Source organism: Suricata suricatta, chromosome 11 (assembly GCF_006229205.1).
Source record: "Suricata suricatta isolate VVHF042 chromosome 11, meerkat_22Aug2017_6uvM2_HiC, whole genome shotgun sequence".
Lineage (NCBI taxonomy): Eukaryota > Metazoa > Chordata > Mammalia > Carnivora > Herpestidae > Suricata > Suricata suricatta.
In genome coordinates this window covers 9587458-9603373 of record NC_043710.1, presented here as the reverse complement: position 1 = coordinate 9603373, position 15916 = coordinate 9587458, and the positions used below count along the sequence as shown (strand labels likewise).

Sequence of the window (15916 nt, the reverse complement as noted above, 5' to 3'; positions counted from 1 at the left end):
CCCAAAAAAGTACCAATAACTATAAGGTCATCTAATGTCTAGCCCATGTTTGAATTTCCCTAGTTTTCTCAAAATACCTTTTTTTTTCAATAATTGTTTTAAGTTTATTTATTTTGAGAGCAAGACCACAAGCTTGAGTGGGGGAGGGACAGAGAGCGAGGGAGAGAGAGAACCCCAAGCAGACTCCATGTTATCAGCACAGAGCCGGACGTGGGACTTAAACTCACAAACCGTGAGATCATGACCTGAGTTAAATCAAGAGTCGAACACTTGAGCAACCCAGGCGCCCCTCTCAAAGTGCCTTTTAACAGTTTATTGATTTGAACTCGGGATCCGGATCTAAAGGACATATACATGCACTGCATTTGGTTGTTGTCTCTTAAGACTTCGAATAAATAACAGTGTCTCCCTTTTCGATACTTTTTTTGTGTGTAAAAAGTGGGAGTGAGAGGGGGTCGCTTACTTATAGAATGTCCCAAGTATTGTGTTTACAAAATTGCCTCTTTGTTCGTGTATCTACATATTTCCTGGAGGCGGTGAGTTACATCAGGACTTCACCTGGAACATTTTTCCTGGAACACCTCGTAGGTAGTTTCCATGTATTTCTTACTGCACCTCAGCATTCCTCTCTGTGCCCCATTTGGACAGACGCTGAGGTTCATCAGTGGGTCCTGACATTCAACTTCATCTGTCCACTGTGAACGTCCCCCGTCTGCCTCTCATGTTATGGTGTCATCGCCATGGATGCACTTTCCCCAGATACATTGTTTTATTAGGGGCTGCAAAGCAGCGATTTCTTTGACCATTCCTTCTGAATTTAATTCCTAGAATGCTTCAATAAAGAACTTTCCTTCGCCAATGATTTGTAGTTACCCGAAATATACTTCAGTCGGACAAAAACAGCATAAATATCATTATTATCTCCCTTTCTCCATCAATGATCAGCCCAACAAGCCGGTGCCCTAGCAATGCCCCGTGGTGACAAGTCAGACGCTGTATAATATCATTTGGAACTCAAGGCTTTTTGTACATTTGGCTTGTTTCAATCGAGTTGATGTGATGCTCAAAGCGTCCTCCTTTTGGCCAGTGGAACCCTCTTCCTATTGGGTCCTAAGCCTTTGGACAGCATTTCAGTGAGTTTTGGAGACCCCCAACCTTCTGGCCCTTCGAGACAACCTTCGGCTCACCCTGTGCATTTCTTGGCCCTGCCCTGGAATCAGTCATCTCTTCAAGAATCCCTGATCCTCTGCTAAGTAGTAAACGGTATCTGGAGGCCACAGGCTGGGCCTCAGGACAGTCTCTGCTATCAGGTTATTGCCGCTCCTAGACTTTCCCCACCAGAGCCGGGAAACACTGCTGATCCTTGAACCACACGGGTCTCAGCCCTGAAGGCCACTTACACACGGAGTCTTCCCAGTACATACGGTGCAGGACTATACGTGTGTTCCCTCCCCCTTACGAGCTTAGTAACATCGGCTCCTCTCGAGCCCCCCTCTGTGGTAAGAACACAGGACAGGATACAGAGAACACACACAATATGTGTTAATCGTCTGCCTATGTTCCCAGTAAGGCTTCTGGTCAGCAGTAGGCTATTGGTAGTGAAGTTTTAGGCGAGTCAGAAGTTATATGTGGGTTTTCGACAGCCTGGGGAGAGGGGGGTCAGTGCCCCTAGCCCCTCACATTATTCACAGGTCCACTGTACATATTTAGGTAGAAAAAGAAAAATAATTAATTAGGTCAAACTGAGACTTCCAATTCCGGCTTTAAGACGGCAAGGTCTTACTTAAGCTGTTTTGTGTTAGGGCTCCCTCTCTTTTCCCCTCACTGAAAATCTTGCTTCGTGACAACAGGAACATGATTACTTACTGGCTTTTAACCTCTCACTTCCAGGTTCAATATACCAGTGGCAACCTCACCAATACTAAGGGGACTGAATGCAGTTCCAGATTTCATTGGGATTCACCTTGTCCTTGAAAATATCCCCCGGCTGGGGCGCCTGGTGGGCTCAGTCCATTAAGCCTCCGACTGCAGCTCAGGTCATGATCTCATGGTCCGTGGGTTCAAGCCCCACGTCGGGTTCTGTGCTGACAGCTCAGACCCTGGACCCTGCTTCGGATTCTGTGTCTCCCTCTCTCTCTGCCCCTCCCCTGCTCACCCTCTGTCTGTCTCTCAAAAATAAATAAACATTTTAAAACATGTTAGAAAACATCCCCCTGTGACTGTGGAGTCAAAATTCTACATTTTAAAGCCGCTCCAGGTCAGTTTGCCATGTGGCTGCGTCACCCACTTGAGGACCACTGAGCTCATCTGCCACAGTCTGTCCTCAGTTTGGGGGGGACATCTTTTTGATTGATGGATTCTGTAAAACATTTACATGGTTGCAAAGCCACACTAGGAAACAAGACAAATCTCCCTTCTGTCCCTGCCTGTCCCTACTAGTAACGACACTTTCTAGTTATGGGTTTCCTTTTCCACGGACTCTTACCAAAAATAGACAGATATGTGTATGTAAAAGCAGCAAGCTATAAATACTGTTCTGTTCTACGCCCTCTTTTTTTTTCCCCAACAAATAATATACCCGGAAGGGCTCACGCATCCACTTCTTTCTTCCATCTGCATTATATAAGGTGCGGCCACCTCGCATCACACTCCCCTTGACCGTCACTTTGGGCTTGCTGCTAATGTTTTGCTTTTGCAAATAACATTGCAGTACCTCCATGTAGCTTGTGCGTACACCTTACTTAAAAAAAATATCACATGGGACACCTGGGTGGCTCGGTCAATTAAGCATCTGACTTCGGCTCAGGTCATGATCTCACGGTTTGTGGGTTTGAGCCCCATGTCGGGCTCTGTGCTGACAGCTCAGAGCCTGGAGCCTGTTTCAGATTCTGTACCTCCCTCTCTCTCTCTACTTCTCCCTCATTCATGCTCTCTCTTTCTCTCTCTCTCCCAAAAATAAACATTTTAAAAAATTAAAAAATTACAGGCCCAAGTCCCCAGTGGAGGCTTAACACAAAATCTAACTGCAGTTTCGACCTCCCCCACAAATGTCGTCTTAATGGCAGTCAGGAATTTTTTGATGGGTCCTCTGCATCCCCTCAAGGAAGATGAGGTGATCAGCACCATCAGACCCTTTAGCTTCCCCTCGAGGGAAAGCAGGCTCACCTGGAAGAATCTTTTTCTTTTGCCAGGAATTTTCCTGCTTCGCCTACTTGCAGGAAAACTCTGCACTTTGTACACCTCTGCAGGGCTCCCCTCTGTTTGCTTAGGACGCTGCCCAATTCATGAATTGTACCCTAAAGCCAACTCCGTCTTTACATTTCACTTGGTTTAATTATTCGACACGCTTTTTGCCAATGTATCGTCCTAGAAATAGAACCCATACATTAAAAAGGGACATGTGTCGGGGCGCCTGGCGGGCTGAGTCAGTGAAGCATCCGGCTTCAGCTCAGGTCATGATCTCGCGTTCGTGGGTTCGAATTCCATGTCAGGCTCTGTGCTGACAGCTCAGAACCTGGAGCTTGCTTCAGAATCTGTGTCTCCCTCTCTCTGACCCTCCCCTGCTCGCGTTCTGTCTCTCTCTCAAAGATAAATAAACATTAAAAAATTTTTAAAGGGCATATGTGTGTGTCATTTGCAAGGTGCTGTCAAATCCCTTTCAGAAGGTTGAACCACCAAAACGAAACCTGAACAATGTGCAGAGTTGGGGGGGGAGATGCAATGCCCCCTCTCCCTCTACCACCCCAGCCTGGGGACCAGGCCAGCGTCCCATTGCTCTACTCAAGGGTCAGTCCCAGACAGATCTCACAGAAGACCGAACACCAGCCTCCTGGCATCCCAGAAGCAGCTGTAAAATTCCATTCCCTTCCCTTTGGCTGGAACATCACCAGTTTCACGGGTTGCCCTGTTCATCTCAGACTAAGCTGACGCTTTTTTTTTTTTGCTTTCTTTGATTGACAAACTTAAAAATTAATAGTTCCTTTGTGTGTTTGGCTCGGCAGACAAAACGTTTCACGGCATGGATCCAGGTGGGAAATTATGTCTGGTGCTCAGCAAATGGAGGTTACTGGTAAGTTTCTTGGCTGATCTGACCCTGGTGGTCTTTCTTTACAAATGCTAGGTTTTCCTAAAGATACAAAAATGCTGATTGGGAGGGGTGCATGCACCCCAATGTTTGTAGCAGCGCTAACAACAATAGCCAAGGTATAGAAAGAGCCCAAATGTCAGTTGACGGATGAACGGATTAAGAAGATGTGGTATATACACAACAGAATACTACTCAGCGATCAAAAAGAATGAAATCTTGCCATTTGCAACAACATGGATGGACCAGGCTGTATTACGATAAGTGAATTAAGCCAGAGAAAGAAATATACCATACGATTTCACCCATCTGTGGAACTTAAGAAACTCAACAGATGAACATAGGTCAAGGGAAGGAAAAATAAGATAAAAGCAGAGAGGGAGGCAAACCATAAGAGACTCTTAAAGACAGAGAACAAACTGAGGGTTGCTGGAGGGGCGGTGGGTGGGGGGATGGGCTGAATGGGTGACAGGCATTAAGGAGGGCCCTTGTTGGGATGAGCACTGGGTGTTCTATGCAAGTGATGAGTCACCGGGTTCTACTCCTAAAACCAATACCACACAGTATGTTAACTAACGTATATTTAAATAAACAATTTTTTTAAATGCAAAGGAACCTAACATGGCTGGGATGCATTCGGTCTCTTATTCATTCAACCAATGTGAATCGAACACCCCTTCAGTCTGTGCTCTACTCCGACGGCTGGGCTAGAAATAAAAACCTGTACCGCCTACAGCCCATAGTTGCTTGAGATTTGGCTCACACTGTGCTTGTGGGTTTGTTTTTGTTTTGTTAAGAAAGTAGTTGCTAACATTTGAAAGTAAGGATTTCACAGAAATGTCCAGGCTTCTGACATCTCTTGAAAACTTGGCCAGGCCTGGCATCAGCAGCCAGACATGGCAGCCACTGGGTGGAACAGGATGGAGGCTGCCCCTTGTGGTGGGGCATGGGACGCCCTATCCAGCCCTTGCGTTCCTTTCCCTCACCTCCTGGATCTTGGGTGTGTGAGCCCCGCCTAGATAGCAAGCTTCCAGAAGGCAAGGACCACTTGTGTCTTATTTGACTTTGGCTTTCTAGCATCCAGTCCAGACCCCAGCACACGGCGGGTCCTCAGTACATGTTTGTTAATGAATAAAATATCTTTTAGATGCACACATCACATTTCTTCTCATGTTAAAATGGTGCCGGGGCACCTGGGTGACTCAGTCAGTTAAGGGTCCGACTTCGGCTCAGGTCATGATCTCGAGGTTCACAAGTTCAAGCCCTGAGTCAGGCTCTGTGCTGACAGCTCAGAGCCTGGAGCCTGCTTTGGATTCTGTGTCTCCCTCTCTCTCTGCCCCTCCCCTGCTCACCCTCTGTCTTTCTCTCTCTCTCTCTCTCAAAAATAAATAAACATTAAAAAAAATTTTTTAATGGTGTCATCATTCTATTGCTCTCACCAAACCTCTGGAGCAGAGCGACATCCTACGTGCCCTTGATCTGTGTCATCCTGTCACCCCAAGACACTTGTATGCCAGTGTGCTGTCCTCAGGGTCTTCCCTATGACATTTGACCCCCTAGCAATCTCCCCTCCACACAAAGATAGCAATGCATACCTCAAGGACCCCTGGGGAAATTGCAGAAATCAGAAAAGTCAAGCATTAACACCTGGCGCTTGTTTTTATTACACTATTAGCAGCACCTTTATCTCCAGGACAGCAAGAGCCCCCACTCCTTGTTAGATCTTGTGGTTTGGGCTTTTTTTTTTCTTTCTTTCTTTCCTTCTCTCCAGCCAACCCCCAAGGAAGAGATCACACCAGAAATCTCTGTATTCTGTGAATTTGCTAAACCCCCTCCCTATTCCCAAACACTGAGGGGGTAAAGAAAGATCTTATCGGGGAGGCTTGCATTTCTTATCAGGTCCTCAAGGGGACAACTGGACAGGTCAGAGCATATATAAGAAGCAACTCTTGCTGGCCACTGCATGCTCAGAACCCAAGGAGAAGGCATGAAGTGGCTTGGGATCCTCGGGCTGGTGGCCCTCTCGGAGTGCTTAGTCACGTAAGTACAGGGACGGCAGGTGGCATCAGCTCTCTTTCTGGGCTCTTTCTTGCCCCCTTATTCTCCTGCCCATCCATGGGTAGAGAAGAGAATCTAATCACTCACAGACTGTCTTAAAGTTCAAGTCTCCCTTCATTGATCTGTAGCTTCCCAGGCACACTTTGGGGCCTCCAGTGTCTTGGGGCAGGCCTGCAGGGTTGTACAACACCAGGGGTGCCAGTCACAAGAGCTATGTGACATGGCGCTCCTTGGAATTGCTCAGTGCACAACCTGTGCAATTGTAGGCATGGGTCTGTCTAGGAACAGCATTTCTCCTTCATTTGTTTCCAGGTCTCCTCTCTGCTCTCTCTCCATTCCCGTATGTATGAGTCTCTGTTTTTCATCTCTGTCTCTTTGGATGTCTCTGTGAATGCAAAATACCGTATTTTTTTCTATTTTGAGTCTTTCTTGTTTCTCTACCCTCTTCATTTCCCTGATTCATTCCCCAAACTCCTCACTTCCTGTGTAACCCCTGTCTTCTGGCTGAGCCCCGGAAAAAGATCAAGAAGGATACTTGTAGCCCCAGTTGGGCCTCTAACAAGCGCCGTGACCATAGCCAAGTGACACACTGCCTGTAAAAGGATGATGATTTCCCCTCCACCTCCCCCCCAGGGCCGCTTTGACAAAGACGCAGTAAGATGACAGTGGCAGTGTTGACGGCTGTCACTGTCGAGACCTCCCAGCAGTCGGGCGCATGATAGCCATCCTTCTGCTTAACGCCCCAAACCTTCTACGTGGCGGGGGCGGGGGGGGTAGGGGGGTATTCTTATCATTCCACCTTTTGGCAGGTGGGGAAACTGAGGCACAGAAAGGCCATATGGCTCACCCCAGAGTACACAACAGAACCTGTATTCAAACCTAAGTTTATTGCCATGGTCTTCCCATTGGGGTGGGTGGCCTGTCCTGACAATAGGATGACATGCTACATGCAGATGTTTGGAAAATACACAGCTGCGTGACAGGCAGTGTAGGATGCGGCAGTGACACTACCTAACGCGGGGCCGCCCACCAGGTCTCTCATTTGTTTCTCTTTCCCCACGCTGGCTTCAAGAATCCCTCTGACAAGGGTCAAGTCCATGCGACAAAACCTCAGGGAGAAAAACAAGCTGAAGGATTACCTGGAGAGCCATCCTTACAACGTGGCCTACAGGTCTAATGACTCCGATCTGGACACAGGGGTACAGTCTGTGCCCATGAGGAACTTCTTGGATGTGAGTGTGGTGGGGGGAACGACTTTACAGAGCGCACTGGGGCTTCGGCCACATAATGGGGCTCACCGGGGGTGCAGGCGGGGCGAGTGGGGCTGGGGCTCTGGCAGACAGAAACACCAGGGAGCAGGGACCCCGTTCCCCGAGGACAAGGCACTTGCAACCTCTCCGCTTGGGCTGTGGTGACCAGGTCCGGTGCTGCCCAGGTGGCTGGTCAGTGGGACCATCCATTTCGGTGCTAACAGTACATCGTGGGGCACCTGTGAACCCCTTGGCTTGGGGCATGTTGTTCTTTCTGAACCAAGCAAATCACTGAGCAATAGTTCAAGGGCAAGCCCTGTCTGATCAAATGACAAAGGCCCCCTGTAAACCGAGTCTGACACCCCAGGCAGAGGAAGTTCAGAGTGACATCAGTAAAAAAGTTATTGAGTGCCCACAGTGTGTGAGGGTATTGTTGAATAAGGGTTACTGTCTCTTCTCCAAGGATGCGTAGCCCAGCGGGAAGACAGACAAAAAGTAAATGAATGTCAAGTTAAAGGGCCAAGGCCTGGTATTGCTGTTAGACATCCTGAGTCTAGAGGAAGTGGCTTGGGGTGACCTAGGAGGGCTGCTGGGAGGAGGAAACACTCAAGCTGGGCCTTGAAGGCTGGAAAGGATTTAGTGAGCTACGGGGGACACTGAAGAGCTTTTCAAATGGAGGCACTGGCCTGGGGAGAGGCTATAAGGTGTAAGATGATTTCAGGAGACAGGGGACACCCAACGGAGGCAGGCACCCAGGGAGACAGGGAGGACCAGGGCAGCCAGGCCTGCCTTAACCGGCCCTTCCCGGCCCCTGCAGGTGATCTACTTTGGCAACATCAGCATTGGAATGCCCCCGCAGGACTTCAAGGTCGTCTTTGACACGGGCTCGACTGACTTGTGGGTGCCCTCCATCTACTGCTACAGCCCTGCCTGCGGTGAGTACGGCCTTCCAGCCCGTGCCCCCACCACCCGGGCCTCCACCCTGGGCGGATTGACGGACGCTCACCTCCTGTGTCTGCAGCTTCTCACAATGTCTTCGACCCTCATCAGTCCTCCACCTGCCGGATCTCAAAGCAGGCCATCCACCTTGAGTATGGCTCCGGGGACATGACAGGATTTCTCGCCTACGACACTGTGCGGGTAACGTGGGAACCGGAGGTTGAGTCGGGCTGGCCGTGGGAGCCGGGAGCCGTGAGAGGACCTGTAGGGTCCGTGAGAGGCACCTGTCTTTCCCAAGGTCCCCCGGCAGCTGGCCGCCTGCCCTGCGGGGCTGGGCCCCTAAGGAGAGAGTGCCCCTGCTGGCACAGAGACTTCTAGAATAGCTAACGAAGAGAATGGGTCATCTGCTAGAGGGGCTTGGGGGAGTGGCCATGTGGCCCCTTTCTCCTTGGTTAGCTCCAGGCTCCTTTTGCTGGGAACCAGGAAAGGTGGGTGGAAACTAGCCACTTCTATTTCTCAGACTGTGCCAGGTGCGGTGCAGTGGGCTTTCACTGTAACACGTGTTTGATCCTGCACCAGCCTCACACGGCAGGCGCTGTTACTGCCATGATACAGGGGGGAAACTGAGGCACAGGGGGGGAGGGAGTCCCTTTCCCAAGGTCAGGCACCTGGTAAGCAGTGTCAGAGCTGGGATACAGAGCAGGGCTCACACAGGGAAGGGGGGTGGGGGGGCAGAACTGATAGGGGGGCTCTGGGTGCAGCCGAATGCTCCAGGCTCCCAGGCCAAACAACAGGGGCCACAGAAATGAGAGAGTCCTGAGAAATAGGTTCTTACCCTTCGAGGGCCTTTGAAAATCTGATAAGCACCTGAACACACACACACATGAATGCACACGCGCACACACACACACAGAGGCATATTTCCCAGGCAGAATTTTCACGGGAGCCCCGACAGCCTCCCGGTATCATAGGTTCATAGGCTTCTCTCCCCTTGGTTGGACACGGAATCCATGATGAGCTGCAATGAATTCACGCCGTTTCTGTTGTCACACGGTAGCCATGCCAATAAGAAGTCTACCCTCCTCTCTGTTCCTTTTATCCTCAAGTGGGAACAATTTGGTCCTACTTCACATCTCAGTTTCCCCACCTGTGAAAAAGGCGCGATGTCACAGCAGAGCAGATGTTGGTTAACATGCACAGCGCCACGCAAACGGGGCCCATATCTCTGTTCTCTGGGGTCCTAACCGCCCGAGGTCCGCCCAGGGCACAGCCACGCCTCAGTTTTTCTCCTTGCCCAGGTCTGCCCAGCCCAGCCCCCCTTGCCAAGCCTTTCCCCGGTAACACCCTCTCCTCCCACAGATCGGGGGCCTCACTGTCTTGGGCCAGGCGTTTGGCCTGAGCCTACAGGAGTCCGGCACCTTCATGAAATATGCAGTTTTCGATGGCATCCTGGGCCTGGCCTACCCCAGTCTCGGCATCAGAAGGACCATCCCTGTCTTTGACAACCTGTGGATACAGAATCTCATTCCTCAGGAGCTCTTTGCCTTCTACTTGAGCAGGTAGGTCCAGGCTGGACAAGCCCTTTGTCCAAATCAGCTGTCACATGTTTCGAGTTACATGAAAAATGGTAGACAACTTGATCCTGAAGTTTCTTGACAGAGAGCCTAGTCCAGGGGTCAGCAAACTATGGCCTGGGGGCCATATGTGGCCCACCACTTGTTTTTGTAAATAAAGTTTTATTGGCACACAACTAGGCTCATTTGTTCCCATCTTGTCTGTGGCTGCCATTGCTCAACCACGGTAGTGCTGAATGGTCACAATAGATACTACGCAACCTGCCAAGTCTAAAATAATAATGGTCTGGCTCTTAGTGGGAGAATGCTGCTGACCCCTGTACTCCAAGTCCCTCAAGTGACAGATGGGGACACCAAGGCTCCGAGAGGAGCTTTGCATACAGTTGCCCAGGCAGGTGCTCATGATGGCAGGACTCGATTTTGGCCTGTAGGATTCTCCCCCGTGGTGTGTGGTCAGGTCATCAGCCGATCTCCAGTGTCCAGGCTCAGTAGTGGGAAAAGCTGGAGGCCCCTGACCGGTTGAGGGTCTGGGGGAGGGGGAGGGCTGGGGAGAAGCCCAGACTAGGGAAGGAACCGGTCGACAGACTGTGTCTTCTCCGCCCAAGGCAGAGTTTGACCCAAGACATGTGTAGGAAGCAGAGAGCCTAGTGGAGGCTGTGGGCTCTAGGGGGGCCTGAGTTCAAATCCCAGCTCTATACCTGAACTAAAACAGAGCTGCTGAACCCTCTGTGCCTCAGGAATATGAGACCCAGTCAAAGGAGAAGATTTATTTGACATATATTGATGGAGTCCTACTATGTGCTGGCGAAGGAGGCAGCCAAGAAATAAGTACATAAAGAGAAAAGGTGCCTCTGGAGAGTAACTGCAGCAACAAAACGAGGTTGTAGAACAGACAGTGATAGCATGGTTGCAGATGGGCCACAGCAAAGACCTCTCTGAGCTGAGACCTCCATGATGGGAGAGAGCCAGGCCGGGGAGGCCAAGTTCCAGGCAGAGGAGCACCCAAGGGCCAGCAAGAGGGCCAGTGTGGCCAGAGCCCCAGGGGCAGAGGAGGCGCAAAGGAATTCTGGCAGAGAGGCAGAGGCAAGGTTCCCCGAATTGTTGTTTTTTTTTTAAATATGTATTTCATTATTTATTTTTGAGAGAGAGAGCACAAGTGGGGGAAGGGCAGAGAGAAAGGGAGACACGGAATTTGAAGCAGGGTCCAGGCTCTGAGCTGTTAGCACAGAGCCCGATGCAGGGCTCGAACCCACCAACCGCGAGATCACAACCTGAGCTGAAGTCGGAGCAACTGAGCCACCCAGGCCCCCCAAGGCCCCCCTGGGTTTTTGCTCTAAGAGGGAGTAGAGGCCTCTGGCAGGGGCTAGGCAAGGAAGAGACCTGATCCAATGTACATTTTTGGAAGCTCACCCTGAGCATGATGCCGTGGGGCAGAGGCCGGGAGGCCAGGGAAGAGGCTACAGAAGCCTCTTTCAGAGAGAGAGGGTGGCAGCCTGGTCCAGGGAGGTGCAGGGAAGAGGGAGGACAGGGCACGAGTCAGAGTATACACACTGGAGGAAGAGACCGCAAGACATGCCCATAGACTTCTCCTGGAGGGAAGGAGAGGGGTTGGCAGAGACGTTCCCTCCCTCACTAACATGTTCGTGCATGCTCCCAGGACCCGCTGTATAATGTGCAGGAACGGTGCAGAGCAAAAATGTGGGGGCTCCTGTTTGACAAGCATTAGGAATTTCAAGACAGGGATGGCAGAGGGGCAGCTGGGTGGCTCAGTAGGTTGAGCGTTCAACTTCAGCTCAAGTCATGATCTCATGGTTCATGGGTTCCAGTCCTGCATTGGGCTCTGTGCTGACAGCTCAGAGCCTGGAGCCTGCTTCGGATTCTGTGTCTCCTTCTCTCCCTGACCCTCCCCTGCTCTCTCTCAGGGATGCTGCTTTGGATGCTGTATCTCTCTCTCTCAAAAATAAATAAAAACATTTTTTTAAATTAAAAAAAAAAGACAGGGATGGCAAAGATGGGGGGCCTTGCAGAGCATGGGGCCCTGCCCACACCCTGTGTGATCCTGAATGCTCAGCTTTTCCCAAAGACGGAAGGACAGACCTCTCTGGCCAGCGTATCCTCCGACTGCGTATCTGGGCACTCTGATCACTAAAGGGGGTCTGCAGAGGGGATGGTCAGAGCCAGCCCCGAAGCCAGACTGTGTAGCCAGACTGTCCAGGTTCGAATGCGGCTTCACCATTTCATCAGCCAGTACCTTTCCGTGCCTCGACCTCCCGTTCTGTAAAAGGGAGAGCAGAGGAGAGCCTACTCAGTGGGACTTTGTGCTGTGTGACAAGTGAGCCGTTAGACAGTGCCTAATGTGCTGCTAAGCTTGAGGAAAGCATCTCCACCCCCCACCTCTGGTTAATTTCCGCTCACGATGAGCCCTTCCTCCCCGTCCTGCCTTAGAAAGGAGAAAGAGGGCAGCGTGGTGATGTTCGGCGGCGTGAACCACTCCTACTACAGCGGAGACCTCAACTGGGTGCCGGTGACCAGACCCCTCTACTGGGAGATATCCATGGACAAGTAAGCCCGGCCCTTTGACGGCCGCCCCAAGTGATGCCCACAGGTGCACATGGACGTGCCCAGGCACACGCCACCCATGGGTCCTAATAGCCCCAGGCCTCCTGGTGAGGTCCTGACCAGGGAACAGAGCCCGGGCCTGGATCCTAGAGCATGAAGAGAGGGGCAAGGGAGGCCCCCCAAGTGGGTAGCCCAACTCTCTCTGGGAAGAAGCAGCAGGTAGAGGTCTACGCCCCGCCTGCTGTGGGGAAGGCTGAGGTGGGAAGGGGAGGAGAGAGAACACCACCAATCTGAACAGGGTCCTGGTCAGGCGACCAACTGCCCTGCTTCACCTGGGACCGAAGGGGTTTCTAAGTGCATGGGACTGTCAGTTTGAAAACAGGGACGTCCTGGGCAAACCAAGATGGCTGGCCACGCTAGGGAAAAGCTCCCCAGCAGTAGAAAGAGGCCAGCTTCATTCCCCAGGCCAGAGAACAAATCATACCAACCCCACGCCCCCTCCACTCCCACCATCCTGGGCACACTGTGGGGCAGAGGCCCTCATAGCGACCATCAGGACGCTGGGAATCAGCCTGAGAAGAGGGAGGCAATGACTGATGGGATTCTATGCCATACCAGCAGACAAAAGCTTAAAATGTCCTTTGGAAGCTTCCATAGCCCCTGTCCCACCCCTGGGGTAGCTCAGGCGCTGCCTGGCCAGGAGCCTTGGCTTCTGAGCTGGGGGGCTGGTGGAGAGCCAGCTGGGGCTCCCTTCCTGTCATTCTGAGCACGTGCTGCCCCCAGAGAACCTCCATCTTCACTGTGGGAGCCCCATAGTGAGCCCCACACCGAATACAGTCCCTCTGTGTCCCTCACTCACTTACTCCTTCATTCATCAACAAACATATGGGGAACATCTGCCGTGTGCTGGCCTCTCGAGGGAGGACTAAGGCTCGACCTTGCTCTTTCAGAGCTCACCATCTAACAGGGCAGAAAACAAGTCACACAAATAATGAGTTACCCCTTTGATACATGCCAGAAATGAGGAAAAGTATGCCAAGGTGACCAGGAGAGGAGACCTGACTAGTATGGGGGTAAGACACTCCTAAAAACGTGACAGTGACACTGGGACCAGGAGGAGGAAAACAGATGAGCCAAAGGGAATAGGAGTGGTTCTAGAAACGGGTACCAGCGTATGCAAAGGCCTTGAGGCACAAGAGAGTTTGGTCCGTTCGAGAACTGAAGGAAGTCACCGAAGGTCAGTAGGATCCGAACCCAGGGAAACAACTGGCGGGCGTGAGCCAACGGGCCGTTCTGGAGAGGAGGGCCAGGGAGAGGGTGGTAGTGAAGAGTGATCCTTGAACCTGCTTTATCCCCCTGTCTCTCAGCATCTCCATGAACGGGGAGGTTATTGCTTGTGATGGTGGCTGCCAGGCCATTATTGATACCGGAACCTCGTTGCTGATTGGCCCATCTCACGCTGTCCTCGACATCCAAAAGATCATTGGTGCCAACAGGACCCGCAATGGCGAGGTGAAGGGTCATGCCGCAGGGTGGCTCTCGGGCTCTCCATAGGTACAAGGATCAGTTGGGCCAACCTCTCTCTCTCTCTCTCTCTCTCTCTCTCTCTCACTTTCTCTCTTGCTTTCTCTGGCAGTACCAAATTAGCTGCAATGCCAGCAACACTCTGCCTGACATCGTCTTCACCATCAATGGCATCGACTACCCAGTGCCAGCGAGTGCCTACATCCAGCAGGTGAGGCGCGGACCGCCCCGGGGGCCCATCCGCAGATCCGGAGGAACGTGGGGGATCCGCCAGGAGGAAGGGGCCCCCTGGAGGCCAAGCCGCATCATTGCAGATGCCCCTGAGTGGCCAGAGAAGGCCGGCAGGGTCCCTAGGAAGCCTGTCTGGAGGGGCTGAGCTCAGGCTTAAGGAGCGGGTGGGGGTGAGGGGAGAAGGAAAGGCATTCTTTGCGGAGGGAACAACCAGAGCGATCGGAAGGAGACATCCAGCAGGCTGTGAGAGCCGCAGACAGCTCTGGTTCCCGCGCAGGCACCGCACCTCTGCCACTGCGCCGAGAGTCACTTGGCTCACAGGAGACGAGGGGAATGCAGTGCAGAGGCTCTGGCTGATGAAGGTGGCTGCAGGCGGGGGGTGGGACTGCCTGGCTAGTGTTTCCGTCTCCCCCAGGATGTTCAGGGCACCTGCTTCAGCAGCTTTGACAAGACCAGAGGCAGCATGTTCTTCCCAGACTTATGGATCCTGGGTGATGTCTTCCTGAGATTATATTTCACCGTCTTCGATCGAGCAAATGACAGGATCGGCCTGGCTCCTGCAGTGTGAACGCTGGGGCTGCTCCAGGAAGCAACCACGCCCACCCCAAACACGCGCGTGCGCACACACGCACACACACACACCCCTCACAGTCAGGGCACTCCTGCCCAGGGGCTGGCTTGAACTCTGTCTTCTGCTCTGCAAAGCCCTACTCTCAGTGGAGAATAAAAGACCTCACTTTCCATGGTGCTAAGATGAATGAGTGCCTCTCTTTGGGTCGGGGTGCAAGAATCCGAATCAGGCAGGATTCCAGAATCCAGCCTGGCCCATCTCCAGCTGCAAGGCTACTGGAGACCCCAGGATGCAGGGACCCGAGCAGGTCCGGAGGTCTCGGTGACCCAAGAAATCAAAAGCCATCAGCCCATTCTTTCTCTCCCTCCCTGTCTCTGTTCTTTCATCTTTGAGTCTCTTCGCCTAACAAGTTGCTTTCTCTCAGTTTTCTACCTGTGCTGAAGGACCTGGGGCGGCTGGCCTCAAGACTCCCCAGCCTTAAGGGCTCGGAACAGAAAGGAAGAATCCTTACAAAATAGCCGGGTACCAGGGAAGGCTCTGATTGGTCCACCCCAAGTCATGTGTCCAGCCCTGGACCAATCATTGTGGCCCGGGCATGATTGGCTCAATTTCGTCACGTGGCCTCATCTGTGCTGTGGCTCTGGTTGACCGTGTACCACAGGCCCGCGTGGCTTGAGCGGAGGGATGGTGATCCCCAAAAGAAGTGGCAGAGGTGCGTTCTGGACAGATGGAATAATTGGTGACGGCACACGCCGCCAAAACCCACCCCCTCCTCGTTTGGAGGGATGGTCAAGGATAATAAAAATAGATTCTTTTCTTCCCGTTGCAAAGGACGAGCGGGCAATGACCGCTGCGCGGGTAGGGGTTGGGGGGGAGTCTCAACGAGGCCCTTTAAGCTAAGATGCTTCCACCCGGGCCCCCATGGCAAAGCGGGCAAAGGACCCCAGCCACCAACTCTCCCCCACCTACGAGGTCCTCTCCAGTCCAGGATCCCAAGTGGCAGACCTACGTGGATCCCTGAGCCCTCCGCGCCCCTTCAGAAACATAATAGGGCCCCTCCCTTGGCCTCTAAGACTTTTCTGGGGAGACAGATGCTCGTGTAAAAGGAGATCCAGGGTGTATAAAA

At 52.1% G+C, this 15916-nt stretch overlaps 1 protein-coding gene across 1 annotated transcript; it reads left to right on the top strand.

Annotated features, from left to right (window-relative positions):
• The first annotated feature begins 6070 nt into the window (after nt 1-6070).
• Nucleotides 6071-14966, top strand: LOC115272197 (pepsin F-like). Its single transcript, XM_029915266.1, has 9 exons — nt 6071-6124; nt 7215-7374; nt 8210-8327; nt 8414-8532; nt 9691-9890; nt 12351-12467; nt 13832-13976; nt 14101-14199; nt 14635-14966. Exons 1-9 carry the CDS (start codon nt 6072-6074, stop codon nt 14785-14787), a joined length of 1164 nt encoding a protein of 387 aa, XP_029771126.1. The 5' UTR covers nt 6071; the 3' UTR covers nt 14788-14966.
• The last annotated feature ends 950 nt before the right edge of the window (nt 14967-15916 follow it).